The sequence below is a fragment of the Diorhabda sublineata genome, chromosome 7, assembly GCF_026230105.1.
Source record: "Diorhabda sublineata isolate icDioSubl1.1 chromosome 7, icDioSubl1.1, whole genome shotgun sequence".
NCBI lineage: Eukaryota > Metazoa > Arthropoda > Insecta > Coleoptera > Chrysomelidae > Diorhabda > Diorhabda sublineata.
In genome coordinates, this window is record NC_079480.1 from 12,960,004 (window position 1) to 12,975,736 (window position 15,733).

The 15,733-nt window shown below is 33.3% G+C and overlaps 1 protein-coding gene across 18 annotated transcripts in view; it reads left to right on the forward strand.

The window, feature by feature from the left end:
* LOC130447072 (rho GTPase-activating protein 21-B) overlaps nucleotides 1-15,733 on the forward strand; it is a 257,972-nt gene that overhangs the window by 15,464 nt on the left and 226,775 nt on the right. For all 18 annotated transcript variants that reach the window (XM_056783706.1, XM_056783715.1, XM_056783718.1 and 15 more), the window contains exon 2: nucleotides 4,399-4,455. In XM_056783706.1, coding sequence (XP_056639684.1) covers nucleotides 4,405-4,455 — 51 coding nt within the window. In that variant the 5' untranslated portion in view covers nucleotides 4,399-4,404. The remainder of the gene's footprint in view (nucleotides 1-4,398; nucleotides 4,456-15,733) is intronic.

Sequence of the window (15,733 nt, forward strand, 5' to 3'; positions counted from 1 at the left end):
TGCGTGACATTCTTGAATGTATTTTAGAACAATCCCGTTTTAAAGACCAGCAGTAATCTGCCATCATGTGAGTATCCCATCTTTCTTGATAACGACCCTCCATACATTTTATATCTTGGTGAAATCTTTCACCTTGCTCCTCACTAATGTCGCCTAAATTATGAGGGAAACGGTCTGAGTGGCTGTGAAAATTTATGAAGTCAGGGTCTTTATCAGCTGTCTTATTTGTGGGCCATCAATATATGTTTTTTCCCTATATATCCAAAGCATGATCCATCCTTATCAAGAGCCTTTACAAACTGCTTCATTAGACCCAGTTTGATATGCAGTATTGGAAAGATGATTTTCTCTCGTGGAACTAAAGGATCATTAATGATATTCTTTTCCCCAACATCCATGTTTTCTCTCCTAGGCCACTCTTTTCTAACCCAATGTTGCGTTTTGTCTCAGCTATCCCAGAGGCACAAGAAACAAGGATACTTGGTGTGGCCACTTTACTGTCCAAGGAGAAAGTTTACCATTTTTAAGTCTTCACAAATCACCCATTGGTGTCATGATACTCTATTTTTTCCAAAACCAAAGCTATGATGTCATATTGCTCTTTCATTTTCGTTGAGTGAGCAATTGGTATTGAGCCATATTTGTTCCCATTATGTAGAACAACACATTTCAAACTTCGCTTTGAGTTGTCAATAAATAGGCGCCAATCATACGGAAAATATTCAGGAAGACCCACTTTTACCAGGAGTTCTCTAATAGCATGACAAAACACAAGATTTTGTTCTTCAGAGAAAAAAGGTAGCAGATCTTTTTCCCTTGTGCGATAAAATGTAATTTTCTTTCCTGGATCAAGTAAATTTTTTTCCTTCAACCTGAAAGCCAGTAATTCAGAAGCTTCTTTCAACAGGTTGAGATTTCTAGTGAGGTCATTTAACTCATCTTGGTTGTAACATTGAGGAATTGATGATATTGTTTCAAAATCACTGTCACCTTCAGTAGTGTCAGAATTCTGATCAAAGAGACGATTAGTGTCCTAACAGCGTTGTGGTAGCTGGTGAAAAGTTGGAATTGGCACTTCTTCTGAGTGAGGGATAGGGCGTCTTGTAGAGACTAAATCTGGATATGTCCACTTGTTACGGTTCTTTCGATTGATTCCAGTAATATTTACTAGGCAGAAATAACAGTCATCGAAGTGATTTTTTGATTCTCTCCTAACCATTGGTACTCCGAATTTTTGACTTTTCCTATTCCCAGTACTCCACTGTCGTAAATGCTCTGTAGAATTTTTACAGACAATATGTGGTGCCCATGTTTTATCCTGATCACCAAACTTAACACCAAAATATCCAAGATAAGCCCTCTTTACAAAGTCACTAATATTTTTCTGTTTTCCAGTAACGTGTATTCTCCGCATACGTAGCAAAAAATATCAGGATGATGTACACAGCTTCTTCTACTCGAACTCATTTTATTTCTATTCAAGAACACAAATACAGCAATTCACATTAACAATCTACGTTTTAGATTTACTTTTCAACAACTCGTTACTAAAGAGAAACTTCATATGACGCAAATTCTATCTATCTGCACCGCGGGAATTCACAAACTAACCTTAACTCTCAACTGCAGTTGAAGTTTTGCAGGTCACTTCAGATACTGGATAGCTCCATCTATCGGATTTCTATGGAACTAACTGGATGACACTAATAAGTAGGATTAAATCCCACTTGTTGTGTGTCAACCAATCAGTTATATTTCTCATATTGTTAGTCTTCTTTTTGAAATAAATGAATTAAAATAATAATTATTTTTTGAAATAATAATAAGTTATTTCATAAATATTATTATTTTAAATTCAATTTGCTACAAAAGAAGATTGACAACAAGGAAAATATGCAGCAATCTATCCCTGTATAAATTTTACAACACTCATACTTGAAAGTATTAAATAGAAAAAAGCATTGATAGATAAGTGAATTTATCTAAAAATCTAGAGCTGATACAGAAAAACTGCTTTCATATTTAGATTCAGCAATAAAAATATAGTTAACATCGGCTCAAAAATACTAGGCACTCAAAAAGAAATTTTTTTTGTAGGCCTGTGTTATCGATTGATATCCATTGAAGCCGATTGGTTGATTAATAATTCCCGATGTGTATTAACATCAAATCAGGTCGATTCTTATATATTTGGGTGATTTGGCGTTTACTTTTGTCAGATTTGTCGATTTATATCCATTGAAGCAACACATTTAGCGACTGATTTTTATATTATAGTGATAGAAACTAATTTATCTATCAGTTTTATGTAAAATTTTGACAAATGACATCAGAAACATGACGGAAAGTGACAATATAACAATCTCAAAATATCTTAAAATAATTTGAATACGTGAAATAAATTGTTTTACATTCATCTATAACCATGCACGAGTCAAATTATAAATAATAATACATTTAATTTCAAATGTAGAAAAAAAATATAAAAAAGCGTGTTGCTGGCCTTCATATTTAAAATTCTCAAGTCGATTAAAATGAACCCAGATCTAAATCTTGTGTGGTACAACACTAATATAATTGATAGCCCGAAGTTATGTCGTGATTGAACAATTAAATACTGATTGTAATTTAACAAGACTAGAGGAAAAAAACGTCTATAGCAAAACATTGAAGAATTTTAATAGAATCTTATGTATGAATAGTTCGAAAATACCAGGACACCAAACAAATGCAACGAATAATTTTCCTTGTTTTAAAACACGCGGACGATCTCAGAAGTACCCGGCCTAACCTAGAGATGGCGGTAGCAGCTTTAAAGATACCACTGTATTAGAAAGTACACAATTTATACAGTATATGTTTCAAGTTTGTTAAATGTGTAAAATAGTGAATTTGTCAACATGGAAAAACTTGGTCATCGTTATGTGATACAATAATTTTATATGAAAGACCTTAGCCCAACCAATATAAAAGCTGAACTGGATTCTACTGCTCCTTCGTTATCAACGGTAAAATAGAGTTTAAACGAGGCCGTACGATCTTCGAAAACCAGCATCTCAGTGGTCGACCAAGAAATATTGAAGCAGAACTGGATGATCGTCTTCTGAAAGTGCGCGAGTTAGCAAACATAGTAGGCATTTCAAAAAGTGCGATACGTCGCATATCAACTGAAAATTTGTTCATGAGAACGCTGTGCGCAAGATGGGTGCCGCGTTTGCTTACAATGGAACTAAAACAGCGTCGTGAAGATGTTTCAAAATTATGTATAAAAAGCGGAAAAGGAGAATTGGCTCCAAAAAGGCAAAGACCGTTCCATCTGCAGACAAAATCATGGCGTCGGCGACGAATCAACGGCGAGTATTATGCGAACTTATTGCAATGTTTGGGCGAAGAAATCAAGCAAAACCGGCCGCATTTGGCTAAGAAGTAAGTGTTGTTTCATCAAGACAATGCGCCAGCTCACACATCCGTTATTGCAATGGCCAAAATTAACTAATTAAAGTTTGAATTGCTGCCTTATGCACTCTATTCGCCAAATTCAGCCCCCTCGGATTATTTTCTGTTACCAGACTTAAAAAAAAGGCTTGGTGGTCAAAGATGTTCCAAAAATGAGAAGGTTATTTCAACAGTTAAAGGGTATTTTGAGGAGCTTGTCGATCTTAATATAAAAAGGGTATCGAACATCGCTAGGAAAAATAGTATGAGGCTAAAAGGAGTAACGTTGAAAAATCAGTATATTTTTTTTCCAAAACTTCGTGTTTTCTTGGGCCATGCATTAAAAAAAGTGTAAAAACATGTCACATGAAACATGAAAAAATAGAGAATTAATAAAATTGATAATTAAAATAATTGAATGAAATTTTAGGACTCTTTAATCCTTCTATCTGACCTCCGTCCTTGTCACAGTTTGTCACATTTTCAAAACCCCCTCGCCTCTAATGTGACGTCTCAGATTTGGAAAATAAAGTAAAAAAGTTAAAAAAAAATGATATTGCACCCCAAACAGCAAAAACGGGAGGAATTAGGAGATAACTTTGAAATAGGCAGTAGAATTCTTAAGTCAAGTATTAAAAGGAGAGGCAACAAAAAGATATATATCAATTAAGAACCAGGCGAGGAAGTAATAGTAAATGAAGTAGATTAAATAGAGCGCTGGAGAGAATCTACCTGTTATGTACACTGCTAAAGCTTTTTGAACAAATAATTGAAAATAAACTGGGAGTTAAAATAAAATCGACTTTTAAAGGGAAGCAACTTAACGAGGGTCACCAAATGCCCTTGCAAAGAAACGAGACGTCATAACTGACGTTTTATTTCTTGGCTTTTGTCAAAAGACGCTAGTGCTTCATAATTTGAATTCAATTCTACAAGATATTAAAATATAATATATTGTTTCAGGTACTAATGGATGAATATGGTGGGCCATCAAATATACCAGTTACTTTCAGACCACAGGTGAGTCATTCTCGAACTTTTCCAATAATGGAAATTTTTTGGAAGAATTTGAATACTGAATTTATAAAAAAACATTGATTTTCAATGATTTTATCATATATTTTGTTCTGGATTTTTCATGAAAATCTTTAGGCAGCTTTGTACTTTTTTGGTACGTGTTCTAAAAGTAGTAGACTCATTTTTTAAAATATTTATATATGAGAATAATACAAAAAGTTTCACCCTTTCGTATCTACACACTGCTGGCAACGAGTTTTCTGGTTTTCGTACATCTCCAAGAACGTCTGGACCGGTACCAACTTCGCGCACACTTTCTCATGGGTTAATTCTGTTACCATCGCAAAAACTTGGATTTGAAGAATTTTTGTTTATGTAAAAAACCACCTTCAAGATTCCTTTTATGAAGAGTCGATTAAAAAGTTTCTTATCAGGAGCTCCAAAGCGAGTAACTAGATCAGCAATTGCTTAGCAGTACAAAATGATCCGATTTGTATAAAATATTCTTCAAATTAACGATCTCTTTACCAAGAGAATATAGTTTCTGGGACAAACAACTTTTTTTACTTATGTTTACATCAACAATTCACAATTGAACTGTTTGACGCGCGTTTCGATAACCAAGCTATATTCTGCAGAGACTGAAGTGAACATTTTACCTTCAGAGTCTATGAACGGTTATCGAAACGCAGATCAAATAGTGTAATCGCGAGTGTTGGTGTAGTGGTAGTGTAAACAGTGTGTTCAGTATAAATATCACTAACAGTTCCAAAATTTCCAACTTAGAAGCAAATTTTTTCGCTTGAACGTAGATGATTGTAATTCAGAAAGGTTTTGTGGAAGCTCAAAATATCCTGCTCAGTTAATCATTTCGGGTTGTGAAAATAGTTGGGGCTAGTTTTGATCTGTGATTGATGGTTTAAAATCACTAGCCATACCATAAAGGGAACGAAAAGTTGAGGTTCCAGTATCTTCTTTCACTAATTTGAGTGGTAAAGGGTCATAAAAACTGAGAGGAACTGGTTGATTTAATATTCCCTGGGTACCAAATATGTGCTTCCAAAGCTTTTCTGCTATACCCATTAATATAACAAATAAACAAGTAGCAATCATCATGATGATTTCGGGATTCCAAAGGGTGGGCTTTTTCTATTCATTCAATGTTCTAAAACGGTTAAGGCATTTTAAAATACCCGGTATATGACTTATTTTATTTTTTCCTTCACAATCTGTAATAGAAACACGCAGGACTCTTAGGCCTATAGCTGTGAAGTGACTCCCTTTCACTCTTTCCTATTTTTTGCTTTCGTTTTTCAATCTTAAATTCCTCTCTCTTAATTTTTCCATCACCTCTGCGTACCTTCTTTTTCTCTGTCTTCCTTTGTTTCTTGTTTATTTTTGTTCTTTGTCCATCATGTTTTTGTTGTTCTGGCATTCTCGGTATGTGACCAAGTCACTATTCCTTAGTATTTTATTATTTTTCCTTAGTTCTGCTTCTCCAAATAATATCCGTATATCTTTATTTGTTCTTTTTTTATCTCCAAGTATCCTCTTGAATTTTTTCCTTCCGCATACATCTAATTTCTCTTTCTATGCTTGGTTTCGTTTATTATTATTATATATGGATGGAACATAGTCTTTTGGAATTTATTATTGCATTCATTGCTCCAAATTGCTTACTTCCCTTCGCAATTCTTGCTTCTAGATTTCCTTCCTCGTCATCGGCGTCCTTGATAACCACCCCATAATAAAAATAATTTTGAACTAGTTCTAAGCCCATACTTTTTCTTTATTCAATTGTATTGAAAAAACTTCTGATTGTTCCTTTATTTTGTGGTGTTGTCATTACCGTGAACTTCGATTTATCTTCGTTGCCTTGTAGATTAACTGTTTCTATGAAGGATCTACAAATTTCTTTTTCCGATGTTGAAAGGATTACTACATCGTCTGCGTATGGGAGTAAATGCGTTATCCTTGTTTATATTGTCCTATATATGGGCTTTCTATCCACTCTTTCCTATCTTTTGTTTTCGTCCTAAATTCCTCTCTCTTTTATGTCTTTCGTCACCTCTGCTTACCATCTTTTCCTTGGACTTCTATTAATTGAATATAAATAAATATAAAGAATTGAAAACACCAAGGAGGATTAAATACTTTTATTAATAATTATCTATCACTGTATACATTATCTACCTGTTATGTTCAAAGAAAAGTTTAACCTAACCTCGACTCGTATTATACTCAGATGTAATCTCTCGTGCCAAAGGTAGATTAATGAACTACGAAAAGAATTTTTTTCTTCACTTCTCCTCACGTACAACGTAATAACAAAAAGTATCCGCAAATCGAACGTGTCTGGTGAAGGTCTTATTACCAAAACATGACGTCATCCCTGTTGTAATCAACGCGAGGAAGGTTTGGTTCTGTTTACTCTTTGTGTTTTTGCGAAAAAAAAACACGTGTAATTTATATCAATACTGATTGTTAATGATATTTTGTTGTATCGGAGGTCGATGATTCATTAAAAAATAAATCTGAGAAAGTTAATTATTATTGCAAGCAGATAGTTGCCTGATACTGGGTGTCTCATGATGCTTAATTTTTGTTAAATCCTGATGCCTTTCTACCTTTCCAAATGTGAGACTTGTTGGAATTCTTTTCACACAGCTGTTTCCATTTTTTCCTATCCTGTGTCTTTTTTTTTTATTCCTCTCTCCAGCTTTCTCGTGGTCTTCCTCTTCTTCTTTTTTCTTGTGGCGTCCACTTTTGAGGTATTTTGTTGTCTGACATTCTTTGTACTTGACATCACCAGATCAATTATTTAGTTTTGATCTTCTCCATCGCCATTAACTTTTTCTTCATAGACTGTATGATCTAGCACACTTCGCTGCCATATATATGTTACAATGCTTATATTTAAATTCGTTGTTTGCTGGCTTTGATATGGTTTGGTTCCATTATAATCCATGCATCATAGATAAAGTTTTCCTGCCCTGTATCTAGCTCCAAATAGATCAGCACCCTACTTTTAGACCTGTCGTTTCCCATTTGTTATATTTTTTTCGTTTGTTCTTTGGACTGTTTTTATTAACCTATTCATGAGGTTTGTTTGTTAAGTGATACAGTCATACGTCTTCTGCAGATCGACGTATAATAAATGGATTTCTTGTCCTACTACATTTTTTTTTCGATCACTTATGTATCAGTATACACTACCGGTTAAAAGTTTTTGCCCATCCCATAATCCATTCATTGAATGGATGTCTTATAAATCAATAATAATATTGTATGAATCAGTAAACGTGATCGATGTCTCACCGGACCAGATATAGCTCCTTAGATCGATGAATCTAGGGATCTGCCTTTGAGTACTTCTTCAATGAGAAGGGGATTGAAGGAAGAAGGCCTTTTTGGAAGGGTAGCATCGAAGAAACTGCGGAGGCTGCAGTCAAATAACATAAAAATTGGACGCATGAGTGGGAGAGAGTTTTAGTTTGAGGTTGTTGGGTCCAAGAAAAGAGTGTTTGTGTGCAGGTCAAAGAAAGAGGACGATAGATCCATGCGTACCTATTATCGACTGTAAAAACCAGCGGAGACTCGGTGATGGTTTGGTGATATTATGGAGGAAAGGCTTGGTAATAATTGAAGGGATTTTGAAGAAAGAAATAAAAAATATTAAGGGAAAATGTATATTCTAGCCAGCGCCTGATAAGTAGAAAATTTATCTACCACCATGACAATGATCCCAAACTTTCCTCGAAACTGTGCAAAGAGTATTTGAAAGAATTGAAAAAGAAGAATGTACTGAAAGTAATGATTTGGCTGTCAGAGTGACCCGACTTCAACCCGATACTGTCCAAACTCATATCACTCGTATCTTTTGTAACAGCCTCTTCTTCTCGTCTAACACAACTGACATTGACTTTGATATGAGGCGAGTTTTAAAATCTACTTCCATCAATAATAGACACAAATAAACATGCAGTACCAGACAATCTAAAAGGTCTTACAATTTGCACCAAATTGTCATTTGATAATTCTTCACTTGTAGAACACATATTTAATGATAGCCACTTTATGGATTATAAATCTGCCAGAGTATTAACAGAAAATAGCTATCAAAAGCACATTCATTGTACAGGATAATCAGTAATTTAATAATAAAACATAGGTACTCGTATTAAAAATATATTAGAATTAGTACACTTTTATGTTTAATTTTGCCACAATCCCACTACGAAAACGCTTATAAATATGAATGTATTTACATTTTTATATTTATGGAGACCAGTAGGTAAAAACAATCCTCAAAAGTCTATGAAAACTAAAATATTTTCGCGGTTCATCTTTACCATAATATTCAGTATTATAATGAAATCATGACTGTACTAATTCTTATGAAGTTTGTGATTTAGACCAGTAAAACCGTCATAAAAAATACATAAAACTGAAATATAATCTATACATAAGAATATTTAGTACAACGACGCCGTAAAACTCCATTAGAATGTTTATCGATTACGTAAAGGGATAAAATAGTTGTAGTAAACACGTGTTTTTTTAAAACAAACAAATATTTCAAATTCTCCCAGAGAAGATCTAAATTTAACCATAGCGGTGAGAAGTTAAAGAAACCAAACCAAAAATGCGACAGATATACACGTGAAAATACACTATATAAAAAAGACTTTTTAAACATTTTTTTCTTTCAATACTTGCCAATAATGTTCAAAAACATTTGGAATTGTTTTATTTATTTGCGTAATATTAAATTCGATATGCCGCAGAATATAATACAGTAAAAACAATCGATTGAATCGAAAAATCGTCGCATTTTTTGGTGAATAGAGTTTCGGTAATGCGTCTGTCCATTCGTCCACTTTTGTTGCAGAAAATTTCGTGTACGCATCCTCCGATTACTTTCTGTTTCCTATTTAACTTTTTTATTGGAAATTCACCATTCATTCATTCATTTTGATCAAAAAATGAATGACTTTCGACGTGGATTAAACCAACAGCAGTGTGGCGATCAACCCGCTCGAATTTTGGTGATGAGGCACCATCCCGAGCCACCGCGTTACGGATATGACTATTTAGTACCATTTAGTCAATTTTTTCAATACTATCTTCGTTAACAGGAGCGGAAAGGCAAATCGCATGGTGATAAAATGTAACCATCCGCAGGCAATGAATAATTATAATTAAATTGAAATTGGAATTCTTTTTTTATAACAAATAATTAGATTTTTGTAAAATAAATATTACTATACATAATATGTTAGAAAATAATTGAGTCCTATCCTGGAAGCGAAATGTTAAGTATTAGAGTTGGAATGTGATCCGCCTGCAGACCAGGCAAATATTGAAACAGGGGTTCGTGGTTAAATTCTGATGTTCATTCTTCAAGTATCTTTCAGTAGAGATATTTATCTGAATTATTACATTTTGAAAGGATTTCGAATCGATGTAAATTTTGAAGTTAATTCCTAGAATTTGAAATTAATTCGTGGGCTACAATTCAAATTAATGCCCTTAATAAGCAAGTTTTTTAACGCAACATACCGTTTACACAATCGGCGCTGTCGTCATTTTTTAAAATATATAATATACGAGGTCTGGCTATTAGACTAAACTGCGGAAACAGTGACCAAAATCAACCAAACTGTACGTGCATATCGTCGATTGAGCATCCTGATGTTTGCCGAGGCGGTAAACACAAATAAAGAAATAGAAAAAATTTACTCGAAGAATTACACAAGACAAAAGTATGTGCGAAGTTGGTACCAAAAAATCTGACTCTGACGGATCTGTACAGATTTCTTTGAGAGGCTAGAAAAAGATCTGCTTTGAAAGGGATGCGATTTGAGCCGATGGAAGCGATAAATCAAAAAACGGCAGAGTTTCTAAAGACTTTCAGCACTTCTTCGATCAATGGAAAGGTGTGTGGCGAGGGGAGAGGATTATATTGAAGGAGAGCATTCGAATGTAGAATAATTTTTATAATAAAACCCTTTTGTTGTAACCAGTCTCGTTATTTAACAGCCATACCTCGTATTTATTTAGTATATAGAAGGAATTGTTAGGATAGAGGAAGTTCATCATCATATTCAATTCAATAAAAGATAGAAGAAATAACTTGGTAACATCGATATAACACTTTTTTGGACTTGGACTTATTTGGACTTTTCAATATATCACCCTGTATATATCTATAAACAAGTCATAAATATTAAATGCAACAATACGACTTCCTCATAAACTATCCATGTCGAAACAAAATGGAGCGTAACAAAGTGAGTGCCTTCTGTCAATAAGGAAAGATTGATTCGTATGATTTTCAAAAAAAAATGTGTATAAATTGAATATCTTATTATTAATTATTTTACTTTGATTCCATTAGTCGGAAATGTCAAAAACTGTTACGTTTATACATATACATATATAGATTTATCAACCGAACCGGCAGACCAAGCCCAAGCTTATTAAACCACTTTCTTTTCATAAATAATCCACGATTATGAAAAAAAATATTGCATGTCACTAACGTCGGTTGTACTTGATGTAATAGTCATTTCAATTAACGTTGAGGGTATAAAGTAATGAAATAATAAGCGACAATATAATTAGCCGACTGAGATTGGCCCCCAAACGTTACAAAAGACTATAAATGGTTATTGATTGAAAGCGATTGTGACCTCGATAAGGGGTAATACAGAAAAAATATTTTGTAAAATGTTTTTACAAAAAATAAAACAGAACCCTTGCTATTTAATGATTAATGCATCCTTGATAATGACAAAATATAATTATTTAAAATTGTTTTTTATATTATTCTCTAAATAAAAAGTTTTATTAATTTCATATTTCTTGGATCTCGGGATCAAGAACATTTGGAAGCATAAAAATTCTGTAAACAAATTTTAACTGTAACTGAAATATTTAAAAAGCGTTACTAGCAAAAATACTGACAATACTGACTTTTGGATAATTTTTAATTATAAAAGAATCGTTGAGATTATTTTCTAACTTTTCATATGATTAAGGATTGGTTTGGAGGGGTTGCATGGATCTGATTGATCATAAACGTGTTCGAGAATGTCAACAGATTTACGAATAATACATTTAATTTTTATTTTACCCGAAAGATTTTTGTAATAAGGGGTAGTTTACACGTCTTAAAATATAAAAAGCCCGGCTGGGCATAGGGAAAATTTCGTAGAAGAGGGTAAGTACAGCTTGAATTCACATTTTCATGAAAATCGAGGTTATAATCAGCATCTTTAAAAAAAGCTTTCATGGTGTTTGGAGGGGTTGCATGAGTCAAATTAATCATAAACTTTTTTGAAAATATCGAATAATTCTAAAGTGTATTTCACTTAAATACATGCTAAAATCGTAGAATTTTTCACAATAATGGGTAGTTTTCACTCCTAAAAAGTAAAAAGCACCCCTCGACACATGGTAGATTTCGAATAATCGACGTTGATTAACAAAATTCCACCGTTTTTTACCGCTGGTTTCTGGCTTAATTCTATTTTTTTCCTCAAATAGCAAATAATCTCTATTAGATCGACCTAATTCCGAATACATGGCGATTTAGAAATAAATTTTTGTAATGTAATTTCTAAATCGGTCAAAAAGCGTGAAAAAAATTCAATTCGTTTCTCAGATAAACTACCACCCGCAATTTTACTGAAATAAAAAAAAAATTAAGCTGATTTACATTAACGAATACATTCTATCATTACTCATCGTCAATAAAAACTTTTCTCAACGTCCGTTATAATATTCACTAAAAAAAATTGTAGAACAAATTCAAATTTTGGACTGGTTGAGCCTTAATAGACAGTGATGCAAGAGAATGAAGTCTATCTGGACCTTTTCGTGAATAATTTGTAGCTGGAAAACTAAATAAAAATTGAAGAACAATGTCCACATTCGAATGAACAGTTCAAAGACTCCCCTGAATGCAATACATTTTGCAAAGCATACATCCTTCGTTTTTCCTAAGGAAAATCAAAATTTCTTAGTTCAAGATTGTTTCTCGTGAATAGAATTGACTGTTTTTTCAGTATATATTCCATTGAATAAAAACTAATCTGAGCGAAATTTTGAAATGGATTGTCTTTATTTTTTTTTTCGTCCCTAAAATTCTGGCATTTCAAAAATTTTGCCTTAAGTATGAGCCAGGCTTAAATTCATCACTGTGCATAGTAGGTTTTTGCAGATTATCGGATTGCATCAAATTTAATTCCTTTTTTCTACGTCCGTCATTTATCCGAAAAACCTTCACGCTTTTATTTATTGATATTCGTTCAAGAAAATCCGTTTTGTGTCTAATTAAAAAGAGTGTAGTGTTATTATTAGTGATGGATAGTAATAGTGAAGTGAAAGTGTAAACTGCACCCCAGAAGATGTTGTTGAATCGGCAACTGCAGCGACTAGGAGTCTTCTCCTAGAAATCCAGGGAATATTACCATTACAAAATAAAAATTTACGAACGTAGGAAAATTTTTGTATGAAACTCGTGAGTAGAGTTCCTTTTTTTCTCGCCTTCAGCTTGTGCGATCAACCCGTCCTACTCGTGAAAAAAAAATTGACTTTATTCACTTGTTGTATAAAAAATTATTGGCATTGCGTATATTTCGAATTAAATCAAATAATAAAATTTGTGGGGAATTTTGTGCACGTTTGGAGGAAGGTATGGTAGAAACGTTAGAACCCCAAATAACTTACCGCATAATTTACAATCGTCTAAATACATTTTTTAAATTTCAATTTTATATTTTCACGCGATAATAAATACTAAATATCCTATGAAGCAAACTGTCATCGAGAATGAACATTTCAATAAACAAGTCGTTGCTACTATACCGGGTGCAAAATAAAATTCTTCCCGGGAGATAATAATTCACTTTTATCCTGCATACCAAGAAGGAAAATCGAACTTGTCATCCCGGCAAGAGAAAAAAACACAATATTTTCTACTAATTTAATGTTTTCTGGAGTAGTGACCTCCCGCACTTGGGTCGCCGTCTAATAATTCCCGTCTTCATTAAAACAACTTCGACCAATTTTCAATTGTTCAAAATGATGGATACAAGTCACCGTAAGCAGCCTCCATTTTGTTTTTGATTTGTATGGGTGTGAATTCTTCTTTGCTCAAAAATTTTCTAAAAGGAGCGAAACTTAATTTCAGACATAGATATGGTAGAAAAATTATACCCCAAATAACCTACGGTCCGATAAGTGACGACATAATTTACAAGTGTGGGGGTCTCACCCTCGTCTTTTTTAGTAGGAAGAGGGTTCATTACTTATTATTTTCTGGTGAATATTTCCTAATACTCCCATAATTTATTGGTTTAATACTGATTTCTTCATTATCTAACGGATGTTATAATAATAATGCTAAGTCCGACCAAAACTTTGTACGTCTCCAACGTGATGTTGACGTATAAAATCAACTAATTTAGTGAAACAGTTGTTAATATACCTCTCAGAATCTACAATTTTCCCACTTACTAGACCCACATGAAGTCTGGATATCCTTCTTGACGAAATCGCACATCAGACCAAACATTTATCGGCGAATTTTGCTTTTACCTTAGTGAACCACCTTAGGATACCTTGGTATCCCTGCTAATTGATTTGGGGTAAATTTAGGACTCTATCGTCTCTTTAGATTTTGTTAACCATTTTTTTTTGTAATACCTGATTCGGTACTCTTTGAACTAGAGTATTCAGGCGCTAATTTCTTTATGGAAACCCCGACGTTGTCTTTTGCACTTTTCACAAGTCTTTCTGCTTTTTCTTGAGAAAAATTCTTAGTTTTCCACTTTTGGGATATTCAGATAATATGGTATTTCTTCATCACATTCGGCTAGTGAAATATAAGTTTGGCAGCTAAGTACTGATAGAACTTTATTTTTTGAATAACTTAAGTTAGTGCTTTGCCGTTTGTCACGTGATACTTGTCACATTGAAGTAATTTTAGAAGCAAGTAGTGCATGATTTTTATCAAATCTGAACATTTTCGGTGTATTTTACATTTTTATTTTCGTAAAGGGAGGAAAGAAATGCTGCGGCTCACAAAGAAATATGTGGAGTATATGGTGCTGATTATATAACAGAGAGTATTTTATACCAGAATTGGTATAAAAAATTCCGTTGTGGATATTCTTCTTTCAAAGATGAGCAATGTTGTTCTGGTCGGCCTACTGATATTGATAGTGACCAAATCAAAGTTATAATTGAAGAGGATCTTCATATAACTGTTCGGAAAGGTTACGAAGAGGCCACACGTATCCAGACAATAATTGGTAAACATTTAAAATGTGGTACGGGATATTTAAGAAGCTTGTTATTTGGGTACCTCAAATATAATTTATTAAGCCAAAATTTTGATTATTAATTTTTTTTTAATAAAATGTGTAGTTTTTGAGTTATTCGCGATAAATACTGTGAAAACTTTTTTGTAACTCAAAATTCCAAGTTTTCAATCGTGAATAAATAAAAATCTATTGATTTCTTGAAAATATTTTTCAAATATTTGTTATTCAAAATTTGACTTTCTATCAATTTTTGGTGTTTAAAAATAATTTTACACTCTCGAGAAGGGGGTCAATCGGTGCTATATCAATAATGATTCACTGAATGCACTATATTGCCTTTTATCCAGGGTCCACACGATCTAGACTTTCATAAAATTCTATAGAATGTTGTCTGTGCAAATTAGACAGTACAGACAAATGTCGGTGCGATCCAAAAGTCGAAGTATGCATGTAATGGTGGGTCCACACGATACAGACTTTCGTTCGTACATATATCTGTACAGACTATGAAGTCGAAGTAAAAAATTATACCCAAACATTTGGATAGATTGTCTATACAAATATTTGACAAAATATTGAACAAAAATTGATTGAAAAAATTATTTTTTATAAGAATGAATTCATTTTTAGTAGTTGGTTCAAAGAAATTTAAATATCGCGTATTTTTGGAGTTTCCACAAAAAAGCCTTTTAATTCAAGAATGGTTAGGTTAGGAGATTATGACTATAATTGTATTGATGAGAAAGTATTAACTCTTTGTTACTTCGTTGTTAACGCTTTTATTTACGGTAATCGAAGACACCGTCTTTATATCTGCGAACGTGCGCTTGGTGCACCCTCCATTATAATTTGTGCGCTGGACTTTTTCCCGTCTAGAAAGGTTTGGCAGACGGTCTTGTTCCACGCCACAAGAATTGTTCCAAAGCAAATTTAAAATAAGTTTTCGA